At 41.9% G+C, this 21,006-nt stretch overlaps 1 protein-coding gene across 2 annotated transcripts in view; it reads right to left on the bottom strand.

The window, feature by feature from the left end:
* Nucleotides 1-21,006, bottom strand: part of LOC149549953 (uncharacterized) — a 288,427-nt gene that overhangs the window by 124,048 nt on the left and 143,373 nt on the right. For both annotated transcript variants that reach the window (XM_089794991.1, XM_089794992.1), the window contains one exon: nt 18,827-18,900. In XM_089794991.1, the coding sequence (XP_089651117.1) occupies nt 18,827-18,900 (74 nt within the window). The remainder of the gene's footprint in view (nt 1-18,826; nt 18,901-21,006) is intronic.

Below are 21,006 nucleotides of genomic sequence, written 5' to 3'. Positions count from 1 at the left end.
CATCTAATAAATTTAGCATCTTAAAATCAAGCTCATCATCTTCATAAACTTAGATATTCTCTTTCAAATGCATTTTCCCAACATTATGAATTCCCTTTGGCATGGAGTTTAGTGTTGAGAGCACACTCCTTACTTTTATGTCATTCTCGCACTCATCACTACATGAGATTCGTGTTGTCATGTGTAATGAACTCTTAAACTTGGGGACTAATCCCCTTTTGTTTACCGTACGGGTAAAATAAATCAATGCATACAGACAATAGGAACACGAGTAGTAGAACTCCTTAGATTATTCGCATATGCCAACAGATTACATAACTGGTGATAAGATAAGATCATTTACAATGTACCCGGACAGGATATAAATACTATCCGCTGAACCTTCCCGAAGGAGTCCATTGACCACATAATATGTCCACTACAAACTATTTACTGACGACGTCAGCTACAAAGTACAAAATCACCGACAACAACCAAGTCGGCTGACATCATCCCCCCCAAAAAGAAAAATCGTCTCCTGACGACTAAAAAAAAAGGAGACAACCTCATATAGTAAAACAAAGAAACACTAATGATATGAGAGATCTATATTTTGTTAGTTGTCAGGAGACGACTTTTCCTTTTGGGGGGGATGATGTCAGCCGACTTGGTTGTTGTCGGTGATTTTGTACTTTGTAGCCGACGTTGTCAGTAAATAGTTTGTAGCGGACATATTATGTGGCCGACAGACTCCTTCAGGAAGGTTCGGCGATTGGCATATGTGAATAATCTAAAGAGTTCTACTATTCGTGTTCCTATTGTTTGTGTGCGTTGATTTATTTTACCCATACAGTAAACACCTTTTACCCTAGATTTGTTCTTAAGAGAGAACTCTGCAAGCTACAAACGACTTCAGGATATGAACGAGTTACCTTGGTCAAGTACAACTTATGTCGATGAGCGTATACAAGATTTTCATGTGTGAAAAGGATTTTCACAAAAATTATGCATGTGAATGTAAATTGAGCCCTATGATGGTGTGTTTATTTATTTTGAAGCAATTTTCCTTGGGCATGTATTTGGCATCTCTGACAGATTTTGAACTTTCAATTTGATTCCCACCAAGTATAATTTATGCCTAAGCATGATCAAAGACCTATGGGTGGTGTTGAAAATGGTATAACATCCCTTTTTTAGTATAGCTCGAGCCCTATCATTGGCCCTTGGCCTCATGCCTGCCATGAATTAGCATTTGTTAAGGGAACCTTCTCTAATATCGTGAAGCATTAAAGCTACTGAGCACATATTAGCTCTTATAGAGGTTTCTTTTTCTATTGAGGCATTTCTTAGCACTCATGGATCAAAAATTCTAGGCACCTACCATGATTCGTAGTCAAAGAGATTGTCGATCTTCATTCTTTTACCTTGGTCCTATGCCTTCCATGCTCTATGGTGAAATTCTTTGTCAATGTGCTCTTCAAACATTGGGATGAGATCTTGTTTGGGTGTGGTAACCATGTGCACTCCTTTAGTACAGTGAAGGGTAAGTAGGAGATATTTTTCCATAGCAAGTCAAATTGTGATATTGCTTTCACAATTCAACAATGTACTTTTTCTACTCAAGCTCTATGCTCTGCAACTTTTCCCGCTCTTTCCACGTTTTGAATTTTGAATTGCCATGGCCTTGGAGGGCCCAGGCATGCTGGAGGCCTCAGTGTACCCAGACCTGCTTATGGTGTTGGATCTTCACAAGGAAGATTCTCCCACTTTGTCGAGTTTGGAGTTGGGTCTAACCAGCACTTCTGAACCCCCTTTGTCAGGTTTTGATGCTGACTCTGCACGTGAGGTTAGGTCCACTACTTTCCCTCTGCCCCCCCCAAGGGAGGGTGCAAAGATGTTGTCGTTGGTGATAAGGGGGGAACAACAAGCTTAAGGATCCCAACGTCACGCATGGTATCACAAGACTGGAAATTTCTTTCCCTGACAGTGTTGTGGACAACGTTGTTGCCTCTCTCAAACACTGTGTAATGGGTCGTTTCATATCCTCCAGGCCATCAATCGAGATGAATAGGAAATGGGTGGCACAAAAATAGTCCGTGAAGGGAAGTGCTAGTGTCTAGGCCATGCCCAAAGGCCTCTTTTTCTTTCACTTCACAACCGCTAAGGATCTAGCAACTATCCTCTCAGGGACCTGGTACTACGGCAAACATTTCCTGGCCTTGGTGAAATGGCATCCTAGCTTTGATGTCAGTTTGGAACTCCAAAGCCTGGCCCCGATGTGAGTCCACTTTCTTGGACTGCCGCTGGAATTCTAGGATGAGAAGATATTGAGATGCATTGGTAACACCTTTGGTCATTTTGTTGCGATGAACCAGGTAACCCTACTTAAATCTAGACTTGTCTTTGCTAGATTCTGTGTGAATGTTACCATTAATAGGACTCTCCCGACCACCAACTCACGTTGTCCTCTAAGTGGGGTAAGTGGGTCCAGCCGATTGAATATGAGAATGCTAGCATGTACTGCTACAAATGTGGGTGTTTTGGCCATGTGCTAACGACATGCAATGCTCTGAAGGAAAAAAAAAAGGTAGACTCACCTGGCATTGTTAATGACACTACTATGCTACGGGAGCCTTCGACTACTACTCTAGTAGTTACTAAAGGTATGATGGATAGCTCAGGTGGGAAATCAACAATTGCATGCCTCGTGCATGGAAAGGTTGAGTTTGCTGATAAATTAATTAAAGTATCGAGTGAGGAAGTGAAGAAAGGAACATATATGGAGGAATACCTGTTTAGGAAGGAGATAGATGATTTACTGAATTCTCCTATTGTGGGAGAGGGTACTGCCAACCATGCCCCGGAGGAAGGTGAAATAAGAACCCCTAATGGTGACATTATGCTGTTGGTTGAGGACCACAAGGAGGCGGTCCCTGTTGGCAGTGCTTTCGTTGGGGATCAGGTGAGCCTGTGGGGACACCGGATCCACTGGCAATGGTTCAAAACACAGTGTTGGTGACTCCTGCCAAGAGTTCCCTACCATTGGTGGGGAGGGGGGGTGCTAATAATGGGGATCCTTACACAATGGGCCACTGGGGGATTTTCACCACAAAAAGACTCAAATTGGTGTCTCCTGAGGTAGCGGAGGCTAAAAGCATGAGAAGCATTGAGATGGTTGAGCGAAAAACAGCTCTCTCGACCTCATCCTCTACCCAAACAAGTGTTACGGGTGAGTGGGAATTCACAAAAAGGAGTGGCAAGAAACCAAATGTGGTGGTCGCTACCTCAGTGGGTTGTCCTAAAAGCAGAATGACTCGTACAAAGTAAGTTGCAAGGGAGGTGGCCAGTGGAGGACAACTTACACTGGAGACAATTAAGAAAGGTAAGAAATGAAATTCCTCTCATGGAATATTAGGGGATTGAACAATGCCTAGAAACAGTATGCTCTTAGACAATGTATCCTCTCAGAAAGAATTGATTGTATCCTCATTCTAGAAACAAAGATGACAGATCAAAACTTTTCTAAGTTGGCTGATAAGATATGGCCTGAGGCAGCTTTCATCCATTCAGAAGCGGAAGGGGCCTCAGGGGGCCTAGTTTTTATGTGGAACCCCAATGTCATGAAGGGTAGTGAGATTCATAAAGAAAAGAACTACATGATTACTAAGTTCAGCAACAACAGAATGGTGTGGAATCTGGTAAACATTTATGCCCCGAATACTAGGGGTGGTAAAAGGGAAATCTAGAAAAAGGTTGGAAGAAAGGTGCAGAACTTGAAGGACAAAGCTTAATGTGTATGGGGGACTTCAACTCCCCACTTTACCCTTTAGAAAAGCTTGGGGGGATCAATGACTTCTTCAAGAGTATGTAGGATCTTTTGGATTTCATTAACACCTGTGACCTTGTGGATGTGGACCTACAAGGCAACCACTTGGTCGGACAACAGGAAAGGCAATGACTTGATCCAAGTAAGGTTGGACTAACTCTTGGTTTCTGGAGACTGGCCCCATATTATCCCCTCATCCCTGGTCAACCTCTCAGGGATCGTTTTCGACCACTTCCCGATTTTGTTCATTTGGAAGAATGTGATTGTGAGTGGACCTAAACCCTTTAGATATCAAATCATGTGGCACTCCCATCCTAATTTCAGGAATAAAGTGGAAGAATGGTGGAACATCAGAGTGGATGGGATTGCTATGTTCCGACTGACTCAAAAACTGGATAATGTCAGAAGGAATGTTAAGGATTGGGCCAAAAGATCCTTTGGGATGTGTTTAAAATTAAAAAAGGAGCTTGAGGAGGAGCTTAGAAGGTTGCAATCAGCCATGGCAGCGGGAGATGTCACTGAGGTTACCGCTCTTGAGGAGGAGAACTACAGAAAGAAGTGGAAGGACACTATTAGCAAGAAGGAGATCTTTTGGAAGCAAAGGTCCCGCATTTCCTAGCTGACTATAGGTGACAAGAATACTTCCTTATTCCATAGATCTGCTTCGAATCGTAAAATAAGGAACACCATTACGTCTTTCGAGGTGGAAGGAGGGAGGACCTTGAAGGAACAAGAATATATGGGAAGACATGTGGTGGAGTTCTTCACAAATGCTTATAAAAGGGAAGATGAGCGAAGCAACAATTTAATCAGGAGAAGTATGCTCAACAATATCCCAACTGTCCTAGGGGGTGAAGAAAATGATAAGCTCAAGGAGAAAGTCTTGGAAGAGGAGGTTAGGAATGTTGTGTTCTTCATGAAAGCATATAAGGCTCTGGGCCCGGATGGCTTCCCTCTTGCCTTCTTCCAGCACTTATGGGAAGTGATAAAAAATTAACTTATTTGGGCCACTAGGGATATGATCAGAACTGGGAGGATGCTAAGGACGATCAATAAAACCTTTATTGTCCTTGTGCCAAAAATCCAGACACCAAGAACCATAAGGGATTTTACGCCAATTAGCCTCTGCAACACCATCTATTAGGTCTTCCCTAAGGTGTTAGTTAACAGGATTAAACCCTTCCTAGACATGGTTATTGGGAGCCCTTAGAAAGGGTTTGTCCTAGGATGTCAAATCCTAGATGCTGTGATTACCACACATGAAATCATCTACTCTGTGGACAAAAGTGGAAGACTAGGTATGGCCCTGAAACTGGACATCTCCAAGGCCTATGATAGAGTCAATTGGTCTTTTCTCTATGATGTTCTAGAACAAGTGGGGTTCAGTAAGAGCATAGTGAATATCATAAAACTATGGTGGAAACCACCCAATTTGAGGTGCTGCTTAATGGGAATCCCTGTGATAACTTTGAAGCTAGAAGAGGCCTGAGATAGGGTGATCCTCTTTCCCCTTACCTTTTCATTATGGTGGCTGAAGTCTTAGGAAGGTTGGTTACCAGGTTGGCTGGGTCGGGTAACTTGAAAGGTATAAAGCCAGCTACTACTCTGACCCCTGAGGTTATCCAACAATTTGTGGATGACACTTCTTTTCGAAGTGTCCTCTATCCAGGAAGCCAGTGCTTGGAGGACCCTCCTCACCAATTATGAGAATTGCTCAAGTAGCAAATTAACCTAGTTAGAAGTAAGATTTATTTTTTTAATACACATGAGGTTTTGCAGGTGAAAGTTAAAAATATACTCGGCTGTTAGTCGAACAACCTCTTGGATACCTACCTTGGCCTTCCTCTAACTAACAAGGAAGCTTCTACCATCTTTTGGAACTCTATTCTAGAGAATGCAAAAAAAGATGGCTAGGTGGAAAGGAAAATTATTAAGTAATGCAAGTAAACTTCAACTCCTGGTGGCGGCTCTTCAAGGAATACCAATATACTTCCTCTCAATTTTCAAGATAAACTAGAATATGGCGGATAAACTTGAAAAACTGCAAAGGAACTACCTTTGGTCTGGCACGGAGGAAAGAAACAAATGGAGCCTCGTCAATTGGGAGACTGTGCGCAAACCTAAAGATAAGGGGGGGTTGGGAATCAGAAGAATTGTTGATATGAATAAGGCTCTACTCACTAAGGTCAGGTGGAGAATGGTTGAAAATAAGACCGGTTGGAGAAGGATCATGAGGGCTAAATACCTAGCCAACACTCTCTTTAGATATAACTTCTTTAATAATGACCTCCCTAAGCGCTCGAAGATCTAGAACAGCATCCTCAATTGCAGGCCCCTCCTACCGAAGGGGGTGAAATGGCTAGTTGGGATCTGTAAAAGTATAAGATTCTGGGAGGACAATTCGATAGGGGGAAACCACTCATCTACAACAAGTTTAGTGGTCTACAGGAACCCTTAAAAACTAATGTGGGAGCAAAGGTGGTAGATTATATTGATAATCAAAGGAAATGGAAGCAGTTTTCCACCTTCGATATCTCTAATAGAGAGGATCCTCTTGTTAAAGAGTTGGAGGAAATGATGTGCCACCATACTCTCCCTATACATGCCCAATGGTATGAGGTGATTTGGGATAGGAGGACTAGTGGTCAGTTCTCGGTTGGCTCCACTTACCAACTTATTTTTGAGAATATCAGACCTCCGTTAGCTGGAGCAAGGTCTAGAATAGATAGTTATTGCCAAAAATCATTTTTTTCTGGTGGACAATCATGCATGGTAAGATCCTCACTACTGACAACCTCTGAAAGAGAGGTATTCAGATAACGAACCGATGCTACCTTTGCAAGTAGAACAAGGAAAGTATTGTTCACCTCCTGGAGTGCCCCTATTCTTTAAAAGTCTAGTCCTACATCTAGAATAAATTCCCGATGGCTTGGGTCACCAATAGAGGTTTGGAACAATTTGTGGAGAATTGGGATTGTGCCTTCATCCACCCATGCCTCAAAGTCCTCTAGAATCTTATCCCCCAACATGTTTTCAAGGGTATTTGGAAGGAGAGAAACAACAGGGTTTTCAGAGAGGAGGAAAGGGGTGAGGAAGTGGTGGGAGCAATTTTGAGTAAGCTAATCACAGAGAATGTTATGGTTGCAAAATTAAAGTGCCACAGAAACCCCCGAGCAAGAAGAAGGTGGATATTGCTAGGAAGTGGAATATTCTCCCCGACTTCTAGAATTGACAATTCAAAACTGGTTGCTAGAAAACATACCCATTAGTTTCCCCCATTGGGTCCACGGTCAAACTAAATTTTGATGGTGCTGTGCGGGGGTGGCAAGCGGCTTCTAGAGGAGTACTAAGGAATAAAAAGGGTGATGTGTTCGTTGCCTACTCGGGACATTTGGGTCAGGGAACCAATAATGTGGTGGAGGCTATTGCCTTACTTTGGGGGCTAAAATTTGTTATGGTATTAAAAGTGAAGACTAATTATAGAGGGGGACTCTCAAGGGGCTACTCAGCCTGGGTGGGCCCCGCATCACATATTGGGTGACATATCGCAGTAACTCACAACCCTGGAGCATTATGACTTACAGTACACCTACAGGGAAGGCAATGCAGTGACAGTTGCTTTGGCTGGTTTGGGGTTTGATTTGGAGAACATAAAAAGCTGGAAGAGTGTTAAATTGTTGCCTAACTCTATAAATTCCCTAATTAATAGGGAAAAGACTCCTCTAAATCAGGTTAGATGACCTTACAATTTTGGAGAAGGGGCCATTTTGGCGGAATTGCTATCATTATGATAGTTAAGATCATTTTGTGTTTGACAAGACGTTTTGCAAGGTTTGATTATGTGGATCAATTTATGAATGGGCACGGAGAAGGAGATGCAATTAATGATACCAACTTCAAAATTTGTGCCATCATTTTTTGGTGTTATGGCTGGATTAGATAAAGAAATCACATTATGACTAAGGCTAGATCTTTAACGTATTTCATGTGGATTTCTTACACTCCCTATAATGATACTTTAAAATGGTTAGTACATTTTGGAATTCGCAATCTCGTGAAGCATAAGAAAGATAGTTCTTTTACCGTTGGTTAGTGCATTTGTAGCCTTGCCTTTGCGATTTTCTAGATGCAAATGAAAATTACTAAGATTGGAGAAGTGGATATCGCTGACGAAGCTGTTCACATGGGTTGGGATCTGAATAGGTTGGAGCCCAATAAGTTGGAGTTCTCTAAAAGACAAGCCACTTGGATTATGCTGGAGGGAGGATTCATACTCTACATGCAAGCTATGGCGGGCTACAATGAGAACAATTACAACAATTTGTTGCTAGTTGGAAGGATAGGCATGTGACCATTAATGGCATTATGTTTCAAGTGAATGAGGAGTCGATTGCCATAATGACAGGACTGGACATTACTAGGCAGAAATGGAAGAAAGTTATGAAGGTGGCAGATGAGGCAAGTATGACTAGTTTCTTCAAAGGCAATGACACCCTAGACTGTTACCGCGGTGGTTTTCGGAGGGAAAATTGTCAGAACCCTGGGATGATGTTTGTCTAATGATCATGAAATACCTGATGCTAGAAGGAAGGCACGGTGTGTATTAATTTTATCACTTCCCGCTTCTTAACTATTTTCGTAACAGGGAGCTTGTTTGCATTTCTTTCTTTTCAATGCACGCGATTGAAGAAACTGTGATGGATGTTAGAGAAAAAAGGAAGAAAGAGGTCAACTTCACCATCCTTCACCAAGGGCTCATGTTTCACCTTTTCCAATTTCACTTAGCCCTTTGCCTGCCTTGTGTGATTGCTTTTGACAATGTCCTCCCCTCAGGGGCTCCCCTACGCTTGGAATTTGTGGGTGGCAGTTATGCCCCCACCCCTCAGTGTTCCCCTAGCCAAACCCCTGTTAAGGGTAGGAAGAACAAGTTGGCCCTCAAACAGACTGCTATAAGAGAATTAAAATGGAAAAAAGGGTGGAGGTGGAAATTGGGGAATCTGACGAGGAAGTTGGTGAGGGTAGAAGAAGGTTAGGAAGAATTGCTAAAACCCGTGGAAGATTTAAGCAACTGGCTTGTCGCTCTCAGGAGGATGATGAGGATGACACTAACTCTGAGGAGAGTGACAAGAACTCGGGAGACGGCCAGGAGAAGGGGAAAGATGAAATGGAGAAAGACGTAGAGAAATGGGATGATACCCTAGATGGAACTTGGGATTTTGAGGCGGACAATCCCATCAAGGACCCCTCCCTTGACCCCCCCACCCCCCATGTCTCTGCCACCATCACCCAGCCTGCAAGTGACAACTAGAAGAACTCCAAAACTGTGATTGACTCCACTAACGCCATATCCTCCCCGAACAAAAATATGGGTCTGGTTAACCTAAAGGCCCCCACTAACAATTTTGTGGTGTAAGATAGGAACAGAACTTTGGTGAACAACAAGGCAATAAAGTTGGAAGCGGAGAAGAAAGGGGAGGTTACCCGGAAGGATCTCCAAGAGCTCAAAGACAGGTGCAACATGATAGAGGAGGGCTTCTCCCTACTCTCAAAGTTCACCCTTGAGGTGACTCACACGGATGCTACTACTCTGCAGCTGCTAGCTAATGCGTGGGAGGAGGACAGCCTAGGGAAGAAGGACTCAAAGCTTCTCTATGGCTTCCTTGCTAAAGACTGGACCAAGGTGCTCCTATTTGGAAAAGGGAAGAAAAAGGATGCCACGTAGTGGCCTTTTGTTTTCTGCAGTTTTTGGTACTCTGTTGGTTCTCACTCCATCCTTTGCTGATGGTTTTTTTTTTTGGTTAAACTTTGTTCTAGGCTATAGATGGTACGATGCAATGACCACCTATATGCTTTTTAAACTGTTAAACTCCATTGTTCCTAAGGGTTGGATCCCTAGCACGTTTAAATTACCGTTATTCTGCTACTTTTGGTTTTTATGTAAATCATTAAGGGTTTTGTGTGTGGTTCTCTGTTGGTTGTTGGTTGGCTTTTTGCTGGTTGTGCCACTACTGTTGTAATGGGCCAACCCCCTAGTTTTGGCTGCTTTTATATCAAAAACAATGTAGTTTTTTGAGTAAGACTCAATGACCCATATTTCATGAGTAACGGTTTACATGAACGCATCTCTCGTGAGAATGAATGGAACACTTAGCACTCATTGCATCTAGGTGATGCTGACAAAGGTGAAGCACTAGGACTTCTCAATAGATCACTAATCCCGGTACTACTCCAGCTCGAGCAGGCTTACATACGGAAATTCCTCCAAGGCTAAACCGACTCTACTTGCAAATAGTGAAGGGTTTTTGATAACTCACGCAATTTCCTTTTTACTTTTCTATCTCAGGTGCTCCTTGGTCCTCATGGGTGAATTTTCCACTTCTAGAAAAAACCTTTATTGCTTTGAAACTAGCAACTAGGAGGGGGTGATGCCAAGCATCTTAGACAAACAACATAACCATTAAGGGTATGTTGACTTAAAACAACATTCAAGAACATTAACTTGATCAAGAGGCGTCTAACCAGATTAATCTCTCCTCGACTTGACGTGATGCTTCACAAATGTTCATTCATTATTTACTAACTTTGAGAACTTCTATAGTGCTCCAAGATTCAATGATTTTCAACTAACACATCTTCCACACTCTCTCAAAAATTTTCAACAATCAGGTATCCTTCATTACCAAAGCTTAGGCAAAATCAGATACAATAAGAGACTAACTCCTACTCAAACAAATCTGATCACAACTGACTGATCCTTCATGTAACCTTCCATGTCTTCACAACTTTGATTGCTCAGAGACTTCACTTATATTGTGACCTTCAAACGGGCTAACTTCTTTGACAACTGGTTTAAATATAATGTCAAACCTTATACCAACTTGAACAACAATCATGGATTTTGTTAACATTTCAAGAGAAGGTAAACTTTATCTTGTAACAACACTAAACAATCTTGTAGCCCACTATACTAAGATCAGAATTTGAACAGTCCTAACAACAGTCACCTGTGTTGATCTTATCAAATGCATCCATTTGCTAGTTTTTTACATGCACAAGCTAGCAATGTATCTTAGACCATGATCACATACTTTTAAGATTATCATAAAGTAATAGACGACTTCCATTAACAAATAAAGCCTTTCAATTCTGACTGTCACTGATTTAGACAATTTGAGCAGTGATTTGGTGATCGGCCATACACAAAACAGTATGGAGTCCTTGTCCTCTGGTTGGAAGGGGTACTGGATCAATGGAGACATATTATGAACTTCATGGGTGATCATAGAACAAAAAACTAGTTCAATAAACAAAGAAATTCCAATTGACTGTGACTGTCATTGTTATGACAGTCTAGACTGTGGTTACTAAATTACAGTTCAAAAACATATAAACTCCTTTGTCATGCACATTGGAAGGAATATTGGACTTATCTCAAGCTTCTTCAACTTCTTATGCCATTTGCAAACCTTATCAGCATCAATGATTAACAAAACAATTCAATTGACTGTTGAGATAATGGACATTACCAGAGTCAACCTGCTAGGACATCAAGTTTATCACCAAATACAGTCTTTCAATCTCAGACCACTTGTATTAAAAAGGTAATTCAAAATTCCAAAAAATCCCAGAGTTGCAGGATTTTACAACCGTGCATATGAGAATTATCAACAAATCTTTCACCCATTCTTGTAAAGGAGGGTTTTATACCTGTTTTATTCATTCTTTCCCCTGTTAAACGGCTAATGTCCAAATCAGCTTTAAATTGAAGTAAACTCATTGTATTTAAGTCTCCCATTGGTTTGAGACCAAAACAAATCGATACCATTCCTAATGAATCTCTGATCAGCGACAAGTGACTCTTATAGGAAAGCAATTAAAAACATAGAACAGTCATCATTTTCTTTCATTGATCTTCTTGCAAAATACATGCAAAATGATTCATATAAAAGCTACTTCATTATCCATTCTTTCAACAACTATTACATGATGAATTAATATGAAAATGTGCACAAGAACTCTGTAGCTATCCACAGATCCTGCAGAATGTGTGACAGTCAGAGGGTTTGATGACCTAACCTTTCAAATTCTCCTCCAAACTAGTTACTACTCCTATCCTCGACCAAACATTGGTTTTTAAACTCTCAAAACAGTTGTAACTTGTAACTAATTCCTACAACCAAACTTCCTCCTTTTACATCATTTTTTTGCAGAAATGTTGCAATTTTGCATCTTTTACATCTTTGGCAAACCTTAGCCAAACCTGGTCAAATCACCCGGGGGTACTTTCACTTTGTAAATGCAAAAATGGACTCAATGAGCCAGTCTAGCCTATTTCAAACCCTTTTCGAATTTTTTTCAACCTTAAACACCATTGACTATGTCAAGACCTATTCGGTCTCCTTGCACAAAATGGTTCTTCTAGCCTTATAGAATAGTTTTCTCTGATACCAATGGTCCTTTGCAGAGTTCCCAGACTTGGACTCGGCAAGACTCATGACTTGGCTACAACTTGGCAAAATGATAAAACCCTTGAAATTATATACTTTTATAATTATATATATATATATATGAAATTATATATCATATTCGATGACCTAGGCCGAGTCATACAAACTCAGCAAGGTCTGCTCAACTCAGACTATCTGCATGACTCACAGAGAGTCATGGAACTTTTGTCCTTAGGACCTTACAAACATGAAGGAAAAATTACAAAAAATCACAAATTCCTCAAAAACTATATTAATGCTTGGGTGCCCCTGCACCCAAGTGGGTAGGGGTGGGGAGGAATTCTTTCAATGGGGGGAATCTCATGACACTTTTCCAATTTTGGGTGATTCAAGGACACTTCCAAATTTCTTCAAATTTTTCAAATTTGATGCTTTTTGAAATGGGCGAAAACTCAGAAGAGATACTAGAGCTGCCACAAAAAAACTAAGCCAAAAGAGAGAAGCAAACTGAAAAGCAGGGGGGTCCCTTTTTTTACCGCATAGATTAGTTAAGAACTGCATATAGATAGTGCACACGAACTCGAACAACAGAACACTTCTTTTATTATTCGCATATGCCCAAATATTACATGAGGTACTGATGATTACAATGATCCCGAAGGGAAATATAAATACTGTCCAAGGAACCTTCTCCAAGGTATCCGTCGGCCGCATACAACATGCCAACTGTAATAATAGAACGTTCTGGATACATCTCGATACATGTCGGCCTGACGGCACACATCTCGATACACTGACAGAACCCTCCCGATGCACCGTCGGGAACCTCTCGATACACCGTCGAGAACATCCTAAAACACTGTCGGGAACCTCCCGATACACCGTCAGGAACATCTTGAACCATTATTTCTTGACGACATCATCCCCCCCAAAAAGAAAAAGTCGTCTCCCGACGACGAGACCACAAAAAGCCCACACTATATACATTATTCATAAAACAAAAACATGGAGGTATACATCATCAACCCGAAGGCTGAGTCTCGGACTGTGACGATCGGCTGTGTCGAAGCTGGTACACCTGTTCTGTCCGTATCTGCAAATCAGCTCTAATCTGTGAATTCTCTTCCACCATTTCTTTCAGCATCAACGCAACCTCCTGACACTCAACTTCCTTCTGATCGTGAGCCTGTTGCGCTGAGTCCTTCTCCTGACGTGTTGTTGCCAACTGCTGCTCGGTTGCTGCTAGTTTCTGCTCCATTGTGGTTAACTGTTGTTCTGCCTGCTGTTTCCCTCGCGTACTTTCCTCGAGCTGTGCTAACAGTGCTGTCCGTTCCACTTTCCATGCCAGGTGCTGGGTGGTAAGTTGGTCGGCCATCTCCTCCCGAGCCTTCTCTGTCGTCTCCCGAGCCTTCCACCCAACTTCTACCTTCCTTCAGTTCAGTAAACTCCTTTGGGAATTCATCATTATTGTATCCCTCTATTGTCAATACGTTGCAGCTCGGAAACAATTCATAATCTTCTATCTGCCAATGGTAGAGACCATTTACCGAATCCAATTCATCATCTCCTTCCAGTCGTAGAATTCCCTCCTCATCTGGTTCCATGCTTTGCTCCTTTTCATCTTCTTCGTTTTCGGAGTCTGCCGCATAGATTAGTTAAGAACTGCATACAGATAGTGCACACGAACTCGAACAACAGAATACTTCTTTTATTATTCGCATATGCCCAAATATTACATGAGGTACTGATGATTACAATGATCCCGAAGGGAAATATAAATACTGTCCAAGGAACCTTCTCCAAGGTATCCGTCGGCCGCATACAACATGCCAACTGTAATAATAGAACCTTCTGGATACATCTCGATACATGTCGGCCTAATGGCACACATCCCAATACACTGACAGAACCCTCCCGATACACCGTTGGGAATATCCTGAAACACCGTCGGGAACCTCCCGATACACCGTCAGGAACGTCTTGAACCATTATTTCCTGACCACATCATCCCCCCCAAAAAGAAAAAGTCGTCTCCCGACGACGAGACCACAAAAAACCCACACTATATACATTATTCATAAAACAAAAACAACATGGAGGTATACATCATCAACCCGAAGGCTGAGTCTCGGACTGTGACAACCGGCTGCGTCGAAGCTGGTACACCTGTTCTGTCCATATCTGCAAATCAGCTCTGATCTGTGAATTCTCTTCCACCATTTCTTTCAGCATCAACGCAACCTCCTGACACTCAACTTCCTTCTGATCGTGAGCCTGTTGCGCTGAGTCCTTCTCCTGACGTGATGTTGCCAACTGCTGCTCGGTTGCTACTAGTTTCTACTCCATTGTGGTTAACTGTTGTTCTGCCTGCTGTTTCCCTCGCGTACTTTCCTCGAGGTTTGCTAATAGCGCTGTCCGTTCCACTTTCCATGCCAGGTGTTGGGTGGTAAGTTGGTCGGCCATCTCCTCCCGAGCCTTCTCTGCCGTCTCCCGAGCCTTCCACCCAACTTCTGCCTTCCTTCAGTTCAGTAAACTCCTTTGGGAATTCATCATTATTGTATCCTTCTATTGTCAATACGTTGTAGCTCGAAAACAATTCATAATCTTCTATCTGCCAATGGTAGAGACCATTTACCGAATCCAATTCATCATCTCCTTCCAATCGTAGAATTCCCTCCTCATCTGGTTCGATGCTTTGCTCCTTTTCATGTTCTTCGTTTTCGGAGTCTGACGATAGGGCTTCTTCCCCGACCATCTGAGTGTGCAGATCGATAACATACTTCCGGCCTTTGCTTTCGAGTGATAACGTATTTTTCTTCCAATTGTGCTTTGCCTTGGCTTGTATCAGCCACCCCCAACCCAGAATAGCATCATACCCTTTTCGTCTTAGAGGAATCACCACGAAGTCCAACAGGAATGGTTGTGTTCCAACTGTCACTGGTTGTGCTGTGAGTATTCCCAATGGCTTGATTCCATGTTGATCAGCTGTTAACAACTGGAAGGTAGGTGGCCACAATGTCGGTTGTCCCAACTTCCTCCAGGTATCCTCTGGCAGCACATTGACACCAGACCCTCCGTCCACAATCGTGTCTGTTAACACAGTTCCGAGAATGCCCATTTCGACAACCGTCGAATAGCGTCCGAATGAAAGAGCTAATAGCATCGGGTCTTCTGTACTTGTGTTTCCCTGTTTCTCCTTTTCTTGCTCTACTGGTTGCTTAGCAATTGGGGCTATATTAGTGAGTTTCGTACGGAGTTGAGGCATAGTGAGCAACAAATCATTGATCCTAACGGGTTCCTCGGCTTGCAAGATTTGCCTTACAATGTTTTGTTCTGCACAGTTTCGAACAGAGGTGCCAGGTGTGTCCTTCAGGTGTGTCGGTTCTCTTTGTGTTGCTTTCTGGATTTTTGCACGGGCTTCCTCCATTCTCTTCCTTTCCTCCGTCGGGTCAGGGTAGAGCTTCGCCTTCTTTCATGTGATTGCCAGAACTTCTTCTTCGTCTGTCCCAACGGCAATCAAGTTTACTCTGGACTTCGGACACTTAGTATCATCATAATCGCCAGGTCCGCACCATCGGCATAGCAACTTCGGTGTGTTCGCCATTGTACATTCTCGGGCGAAGTGACCCCATAGATTGCATGCGCGGCATTGAACTATCGATCGGCCATTCGCATCATACTGGATCCAACTTCTTCGACCATTATTATGGCTGCCACTATTGTTGTTGTTTTGACCACGCCGATTATTTCGATATCCTCCCGATGTGGCACCTTTCGTACTGGTGTTCCCGTTCCCTCTTGACGGGGTTGCTTCCTGTGTCAGGAACACTTGTTGCGGTGTTCTTGTTTTCAAATTGAACGGGCATTCCTTTACCGAGTGTCCCAAGATCTGGCAGATTTCACAAAATTGATCTTTCGGGCAAGATCCCTTCGTGTGGCCTTCTTTCTTACACTCCGTGCACCATAGGTCATTACCCTTAGTCTCCTTGTTCATGTTCTTGAATTCCTTCATCATCCGAATCATGTCTTTCTAAAGGGCACGAACCTTCTTACTGCTATCCTCATCATCACTGCTATCTTCTCCTGAAGAGGCGTCGTCATCTGAATCGGATGAACTAGTCTTCTTCTTCTTCTTGGTCTTCTGTTCACTTTCCAGGTTCATTGCCCGGTTATACGCTTCCATGTATGTCGATGGTGGCACGATCTTCATCTTCTTCCGCAGCTTTGGGTGAAGGCCTTCAATGAACCATCGTTTCTATAACCCGTCAGCTGGCTTATTCTCCATCTTGTTGATCAAGTCCTTCAATTTCCTTGCGAAGACTCGGACCGTTTCATTCTTCCCCTATTTAGTATTGAATATCTCTACTACAATTTCATTATCGTCACGCAAAAGTTGAAATTCGGCGATGAACTCCTTTTTAATGTTATCCCAACTGTTTAATTTTTGTGGATCGGTATCAGTAAACCAATCAATTGCAACACCTCGGAGGGTTGCCGAAAATTGCCTCATCCATTCATCTATATCCGTTATGCCAGTAGCTCTCCAAATCGTTTCACAGGTTTTACAATGTCGGATGGGATCAGCTGCTGCATCACCATCAAATTTAGGTAACTTCTCCTTTGGTCCCGTCATCCCGATGCTCACGCTTGGTATTTCAATGCTCACACTTTGTATCCGGACAGCTGTGTTTGGTGAAGAAGGGTCTCCGTTAAGTGAATCTGTTCCTTCTAGAAGTGGATCCGGGACGAAGAGTTCACTCCACGCTCTTGTTCCTTCGACACTCTGAGCCGTGTGAGTCGATGCTCTTCCGTCTGGACTGTCTTCCCTCAACGAACACCAATTCAGAAACTCCTCCCTTGCCTCTTCGACCAATTCCACCCGCTGTCGCGTCTCCTCCAATAATGCTTCCGCACTTCTGCGTCTGTCGGCAGCAATCTTCTGAAATCTCTTTCTGCGTTCAGCTTGCTGCGCCAAAATCAGATCGCCGTGTGCTGTGCGTATTTCGTTCTTGTCCTTTACTTTTTTCTTATTCTTGTTCAGCTGATTCGGCATTACTCTTCATTCTCTTGCCTTTCCAGGTCCATCGGGCAACGGCACCAAATGTTTACCGCATAGATTAGTTAAGAACTACATACAGATAGTGCACACGAACTCGAACAACAGAACACTTCTTTTATTATTCGCATATGCCCAGATATTACATGAGGTACTGATGATTACAATGATCCTGAAGGGAAATATAAATACTGTCCGAGGAACCTTCTCCAAGGTATCCGTCGACCGCATACAACATGCCAACTGTAATAACAGAACCTTTTGGATACAGCTTGATACATGTCGGCCTGACGGCACACATCCCGATACACTGACAGAACCCTCCCGATGCACTGTCGGGAACCTCCCGATACACCGTCGGGACCATCCTGAAACACCGTCGGGAACCTCACGATACACCGTCAGGAACATCTTGAACCATTATTTCCTGAGGACACCCTTGTGAGATGGCCATGAGGGAATAGATCACAACAAGCACATTGCTTGAGGTGTAGGTTGAGGGGAAAAGATTAGTGGTAGTAATTAAGTTGCAAAACAAACTGGTATTTCATGTATCAATCGTAGAGAAGGCTCATGTTGAGCTTGTAGCTGATCTAGAATATCTTTGACATCTATGAATGTTTTAAAGCTTCAAAGCTTATTTGTACTACCAAGTGGGGCTTGATGTTATTATAGTTCAACATTTATAAATTTTTAAAAAATCATTTCTCCTGTCTACATTCATGTTTTGTGCATTTGGATTTTTTCATGGTATTATTAAGTCTGTATGTTAGCGCTGCATGTTTAGATGGTCCTTCATTAGGCTGTCCATCTGTGACTGCATCAGGGTATCAGGCTGGATGATTCAGGATTGTTGGAGTCGTCTGGAATACTCAGACTTTCAATCAAGCAAATGAGGTGAATGAAGTCACTAGGGTTGGCTGATGACGAATTTCAGCCCTTGATGTTATTGGGCTTCAATGTCATTTGCTTTTGTGGTTTAATCATTCTGTCCTCATTTTTTAAATGCCGATTTTGCCTGCTATGCCCCTGCATGGGTGTTCACACAGACAACTGGGGCCCCATAATATTATCCAAAAAGGGTGTAGTTTTACAACATTTCCATAGAAACATCCACAATAAAATGAGAAAAATGCAGAAACACAGAAATTCATGGGAATTTCCTCTCCATGACCCCAAAGCATTCAAGATGGTCCATAGCAGGGAACATGTCCTCATGGAACTCTGATACATAAACAATCGAAGAAAATCGTCATCTTCTAACCAATTAATGAAGATCAGAAAAAAAAATGCAATATACATAGTTCAGTTGATTAATAAATTATCATTGAAAAGTTTATAGTTTAATTAGCAGATGGGACAGAGATTCCAGAATCTAATTTCAATACACTTCCATTTTTTCTAAGTTAATGGCTCTCAACTTCTAAAAGGCAGTTGAACCAACTCTAATGAGAATATATGGATGTATGTGCATGTATGTATGGGGGTTGGGGGGGAGAGAGAGAGAGAGAGAGGAACCTGCATAGCCTTTACTCCCACTGCGAAAACTACCACATCTGCATTATATAGTGCTGTATCTCCACGTCTATTTACTGCATAGCCCAAGCAAATTGGAGTGCTATATATTCAAACAAACTCAAAATGAGAAGAAAAACCAAATATTTCAGGAAACAAAAAAGATGTGTTTAATAATCAGTTACTTCGATTTACCATTCAAGAATAAATTTGATGTATAGGGAAAAAAGTTCAAATTTTCAGTAACCCCCTAGCTGGTCAGAGAAATGGAGAAATTTCATAACATTGGATGATTAATCCAACTTGAGAAGAATGATTTTAATCTTTAATTTTATTAAGCTACAAAAGGCACACTCCAAGTGGATGCATTGAATTGCACAGACTCATTACCTCTTAGATGCCAGGTCTGGTTGCCTAAATTCATTTTTTGTTCTCATGTTAAGTCACGGTAGGGAAGACCATTGCAAGAATCAAACTCTGGTAGACAGCTTAAAACTTTGTTAATCTTACTAGCTATCTAAGTTTCTGTTAGCAGAAGCAATATTAATGCAAATAGATTAAGAATATATCTTTGTACAAAACATTTTGTAAGAATATTGTTATTATCATTGATCTGAAAAATTGCACTACTCTTCAGCCTGTGCAAGAAGGTACACACCAAGAAATCTGTTCATGTTAGGTTATACTAAATGTAATTAGATTCTTACTAGTCCTACTTTCCTTTGGCAAATATTTATACCAGACATAACCCAAAGCATGTGTTGCTTGTTTTAGAGAAAACTAGTTTGTCCATATGAACAATATAATTACAAGACTGTCATTTCTTTATTGACAGCTCAATCCTCTGAAGTGATTGTTTACCGTATGAGGTAAATAGTTTAATGCATACAGACAAGAGACAAAACCATGTAACACAGCAGTACTCCTTCTATTATTCGCATATATGCCGAAGAGATTACATAGTGCTTCCAATGATGATTACAATCCTAATAATCCAAAGTCCATCTCGGATGGTGTACATATACCATTCCGAAGGGGTGACTCAACCATCATGCCCATTCGGATATAATTAATTCTACTTGTCACCTACATAATAATTACCGACTACATGCTAATCTACCCGCCGGCTATTTTATAACTTTACCGACAACATCATTCCCCCCAAAAAGAAAAGTCATCTCCAGACAACAATTATAAGATATCCACCCGTGCCGCTTTCTCTGCTTCCAACTCCTGGGTACACTGAACCAAGTCTCATTGTACTGCCTTCAACTTCATTGTTGGAATCATCATTGGAAGCACTATGTAATCTCTTCGGCATATATGCGAATAATAAAAGAAGTATTGTTGTGTTACATGTTCTTGTCTATTGTCGGTATGCATTAAACTATTTACCTCATACGGTAAACATTTGGTGTCGTTGCCCAATGGACCTGGAACAAAGGCAAAGGAATGAAGACTAAAGTCGAATCAGTTGAACAAAAATAAGAATAAGCTAAAGGAAAAAGATGAAATACGCACCGCGCAAAGGAATTTAATTTTGGCACAACCGGCCGAGCGTAGACGGAGGTTTCAGCAGATTGCCGACGGACACTAAAGCACCGAAAAATTGTTGGAAGAGACTCGACAGTGGTTGGATTTGGTGGAAGCAACAAGGGAGGAATTTCTTAACCAGTATATGCCAAGGGAAGAGAATCTAGACAAAAGGGAAGAGAATTCAAACGGCTCAGACTGCCAAGTAAGCACGAGCATGGAGTTAAAAAGGGGTTTATCACCGAATTTCAATTGCTGCAGGACGACAATGAGATCGTAGCAGAAATCTACACCACAAAGCAAAGGAAAAATGAAATAGTTCATGTATATGCTAAAAAACTAAAAGAATTAATAAATAAAATGGAAAGTAAGCCGGTAGATGGGCTAAAAAAGAGATAGTTTATTGAAGGATTACACTCGGAGTTAAGGAAAAAAATGAAAATTGTGCCACTATCATCATACACCGAAGCATTTAATCAAGCAATGGACTTAGAGAGTGAACAAAAAACAAAAAAGAAGAAGAAAAGTAGCTCATCTGACTCAGATGACACATCTTCGGAAGAAGATACCAGTGGTGATGAAAAGGACAATAAGAAAGTCCGAGCTCTCCAGAAGGATATGATTAGAATGATGAAGGAATTTAAGAATAT

Source organism: Cupressus sempervirens, chromosome 7 (assembly GCF_028749045.1).
Source record: "Cupressus sempervirens isolate cs-2001-9-10 chromosome 7, ASM2874904v1, whole genome shotgun sequence".
NCBI lineage: Eukaryota > Viridiplantae > Streptophyta > Pinopsida > Cupressales > Cupressaceae > Cupressus > Cupressus sempervirens.
The sequence above is the reverse complement of the archived record's forward strand: the minus strand, read 5'-3'. Positions and strand labels throughout refer to the sequence as shown.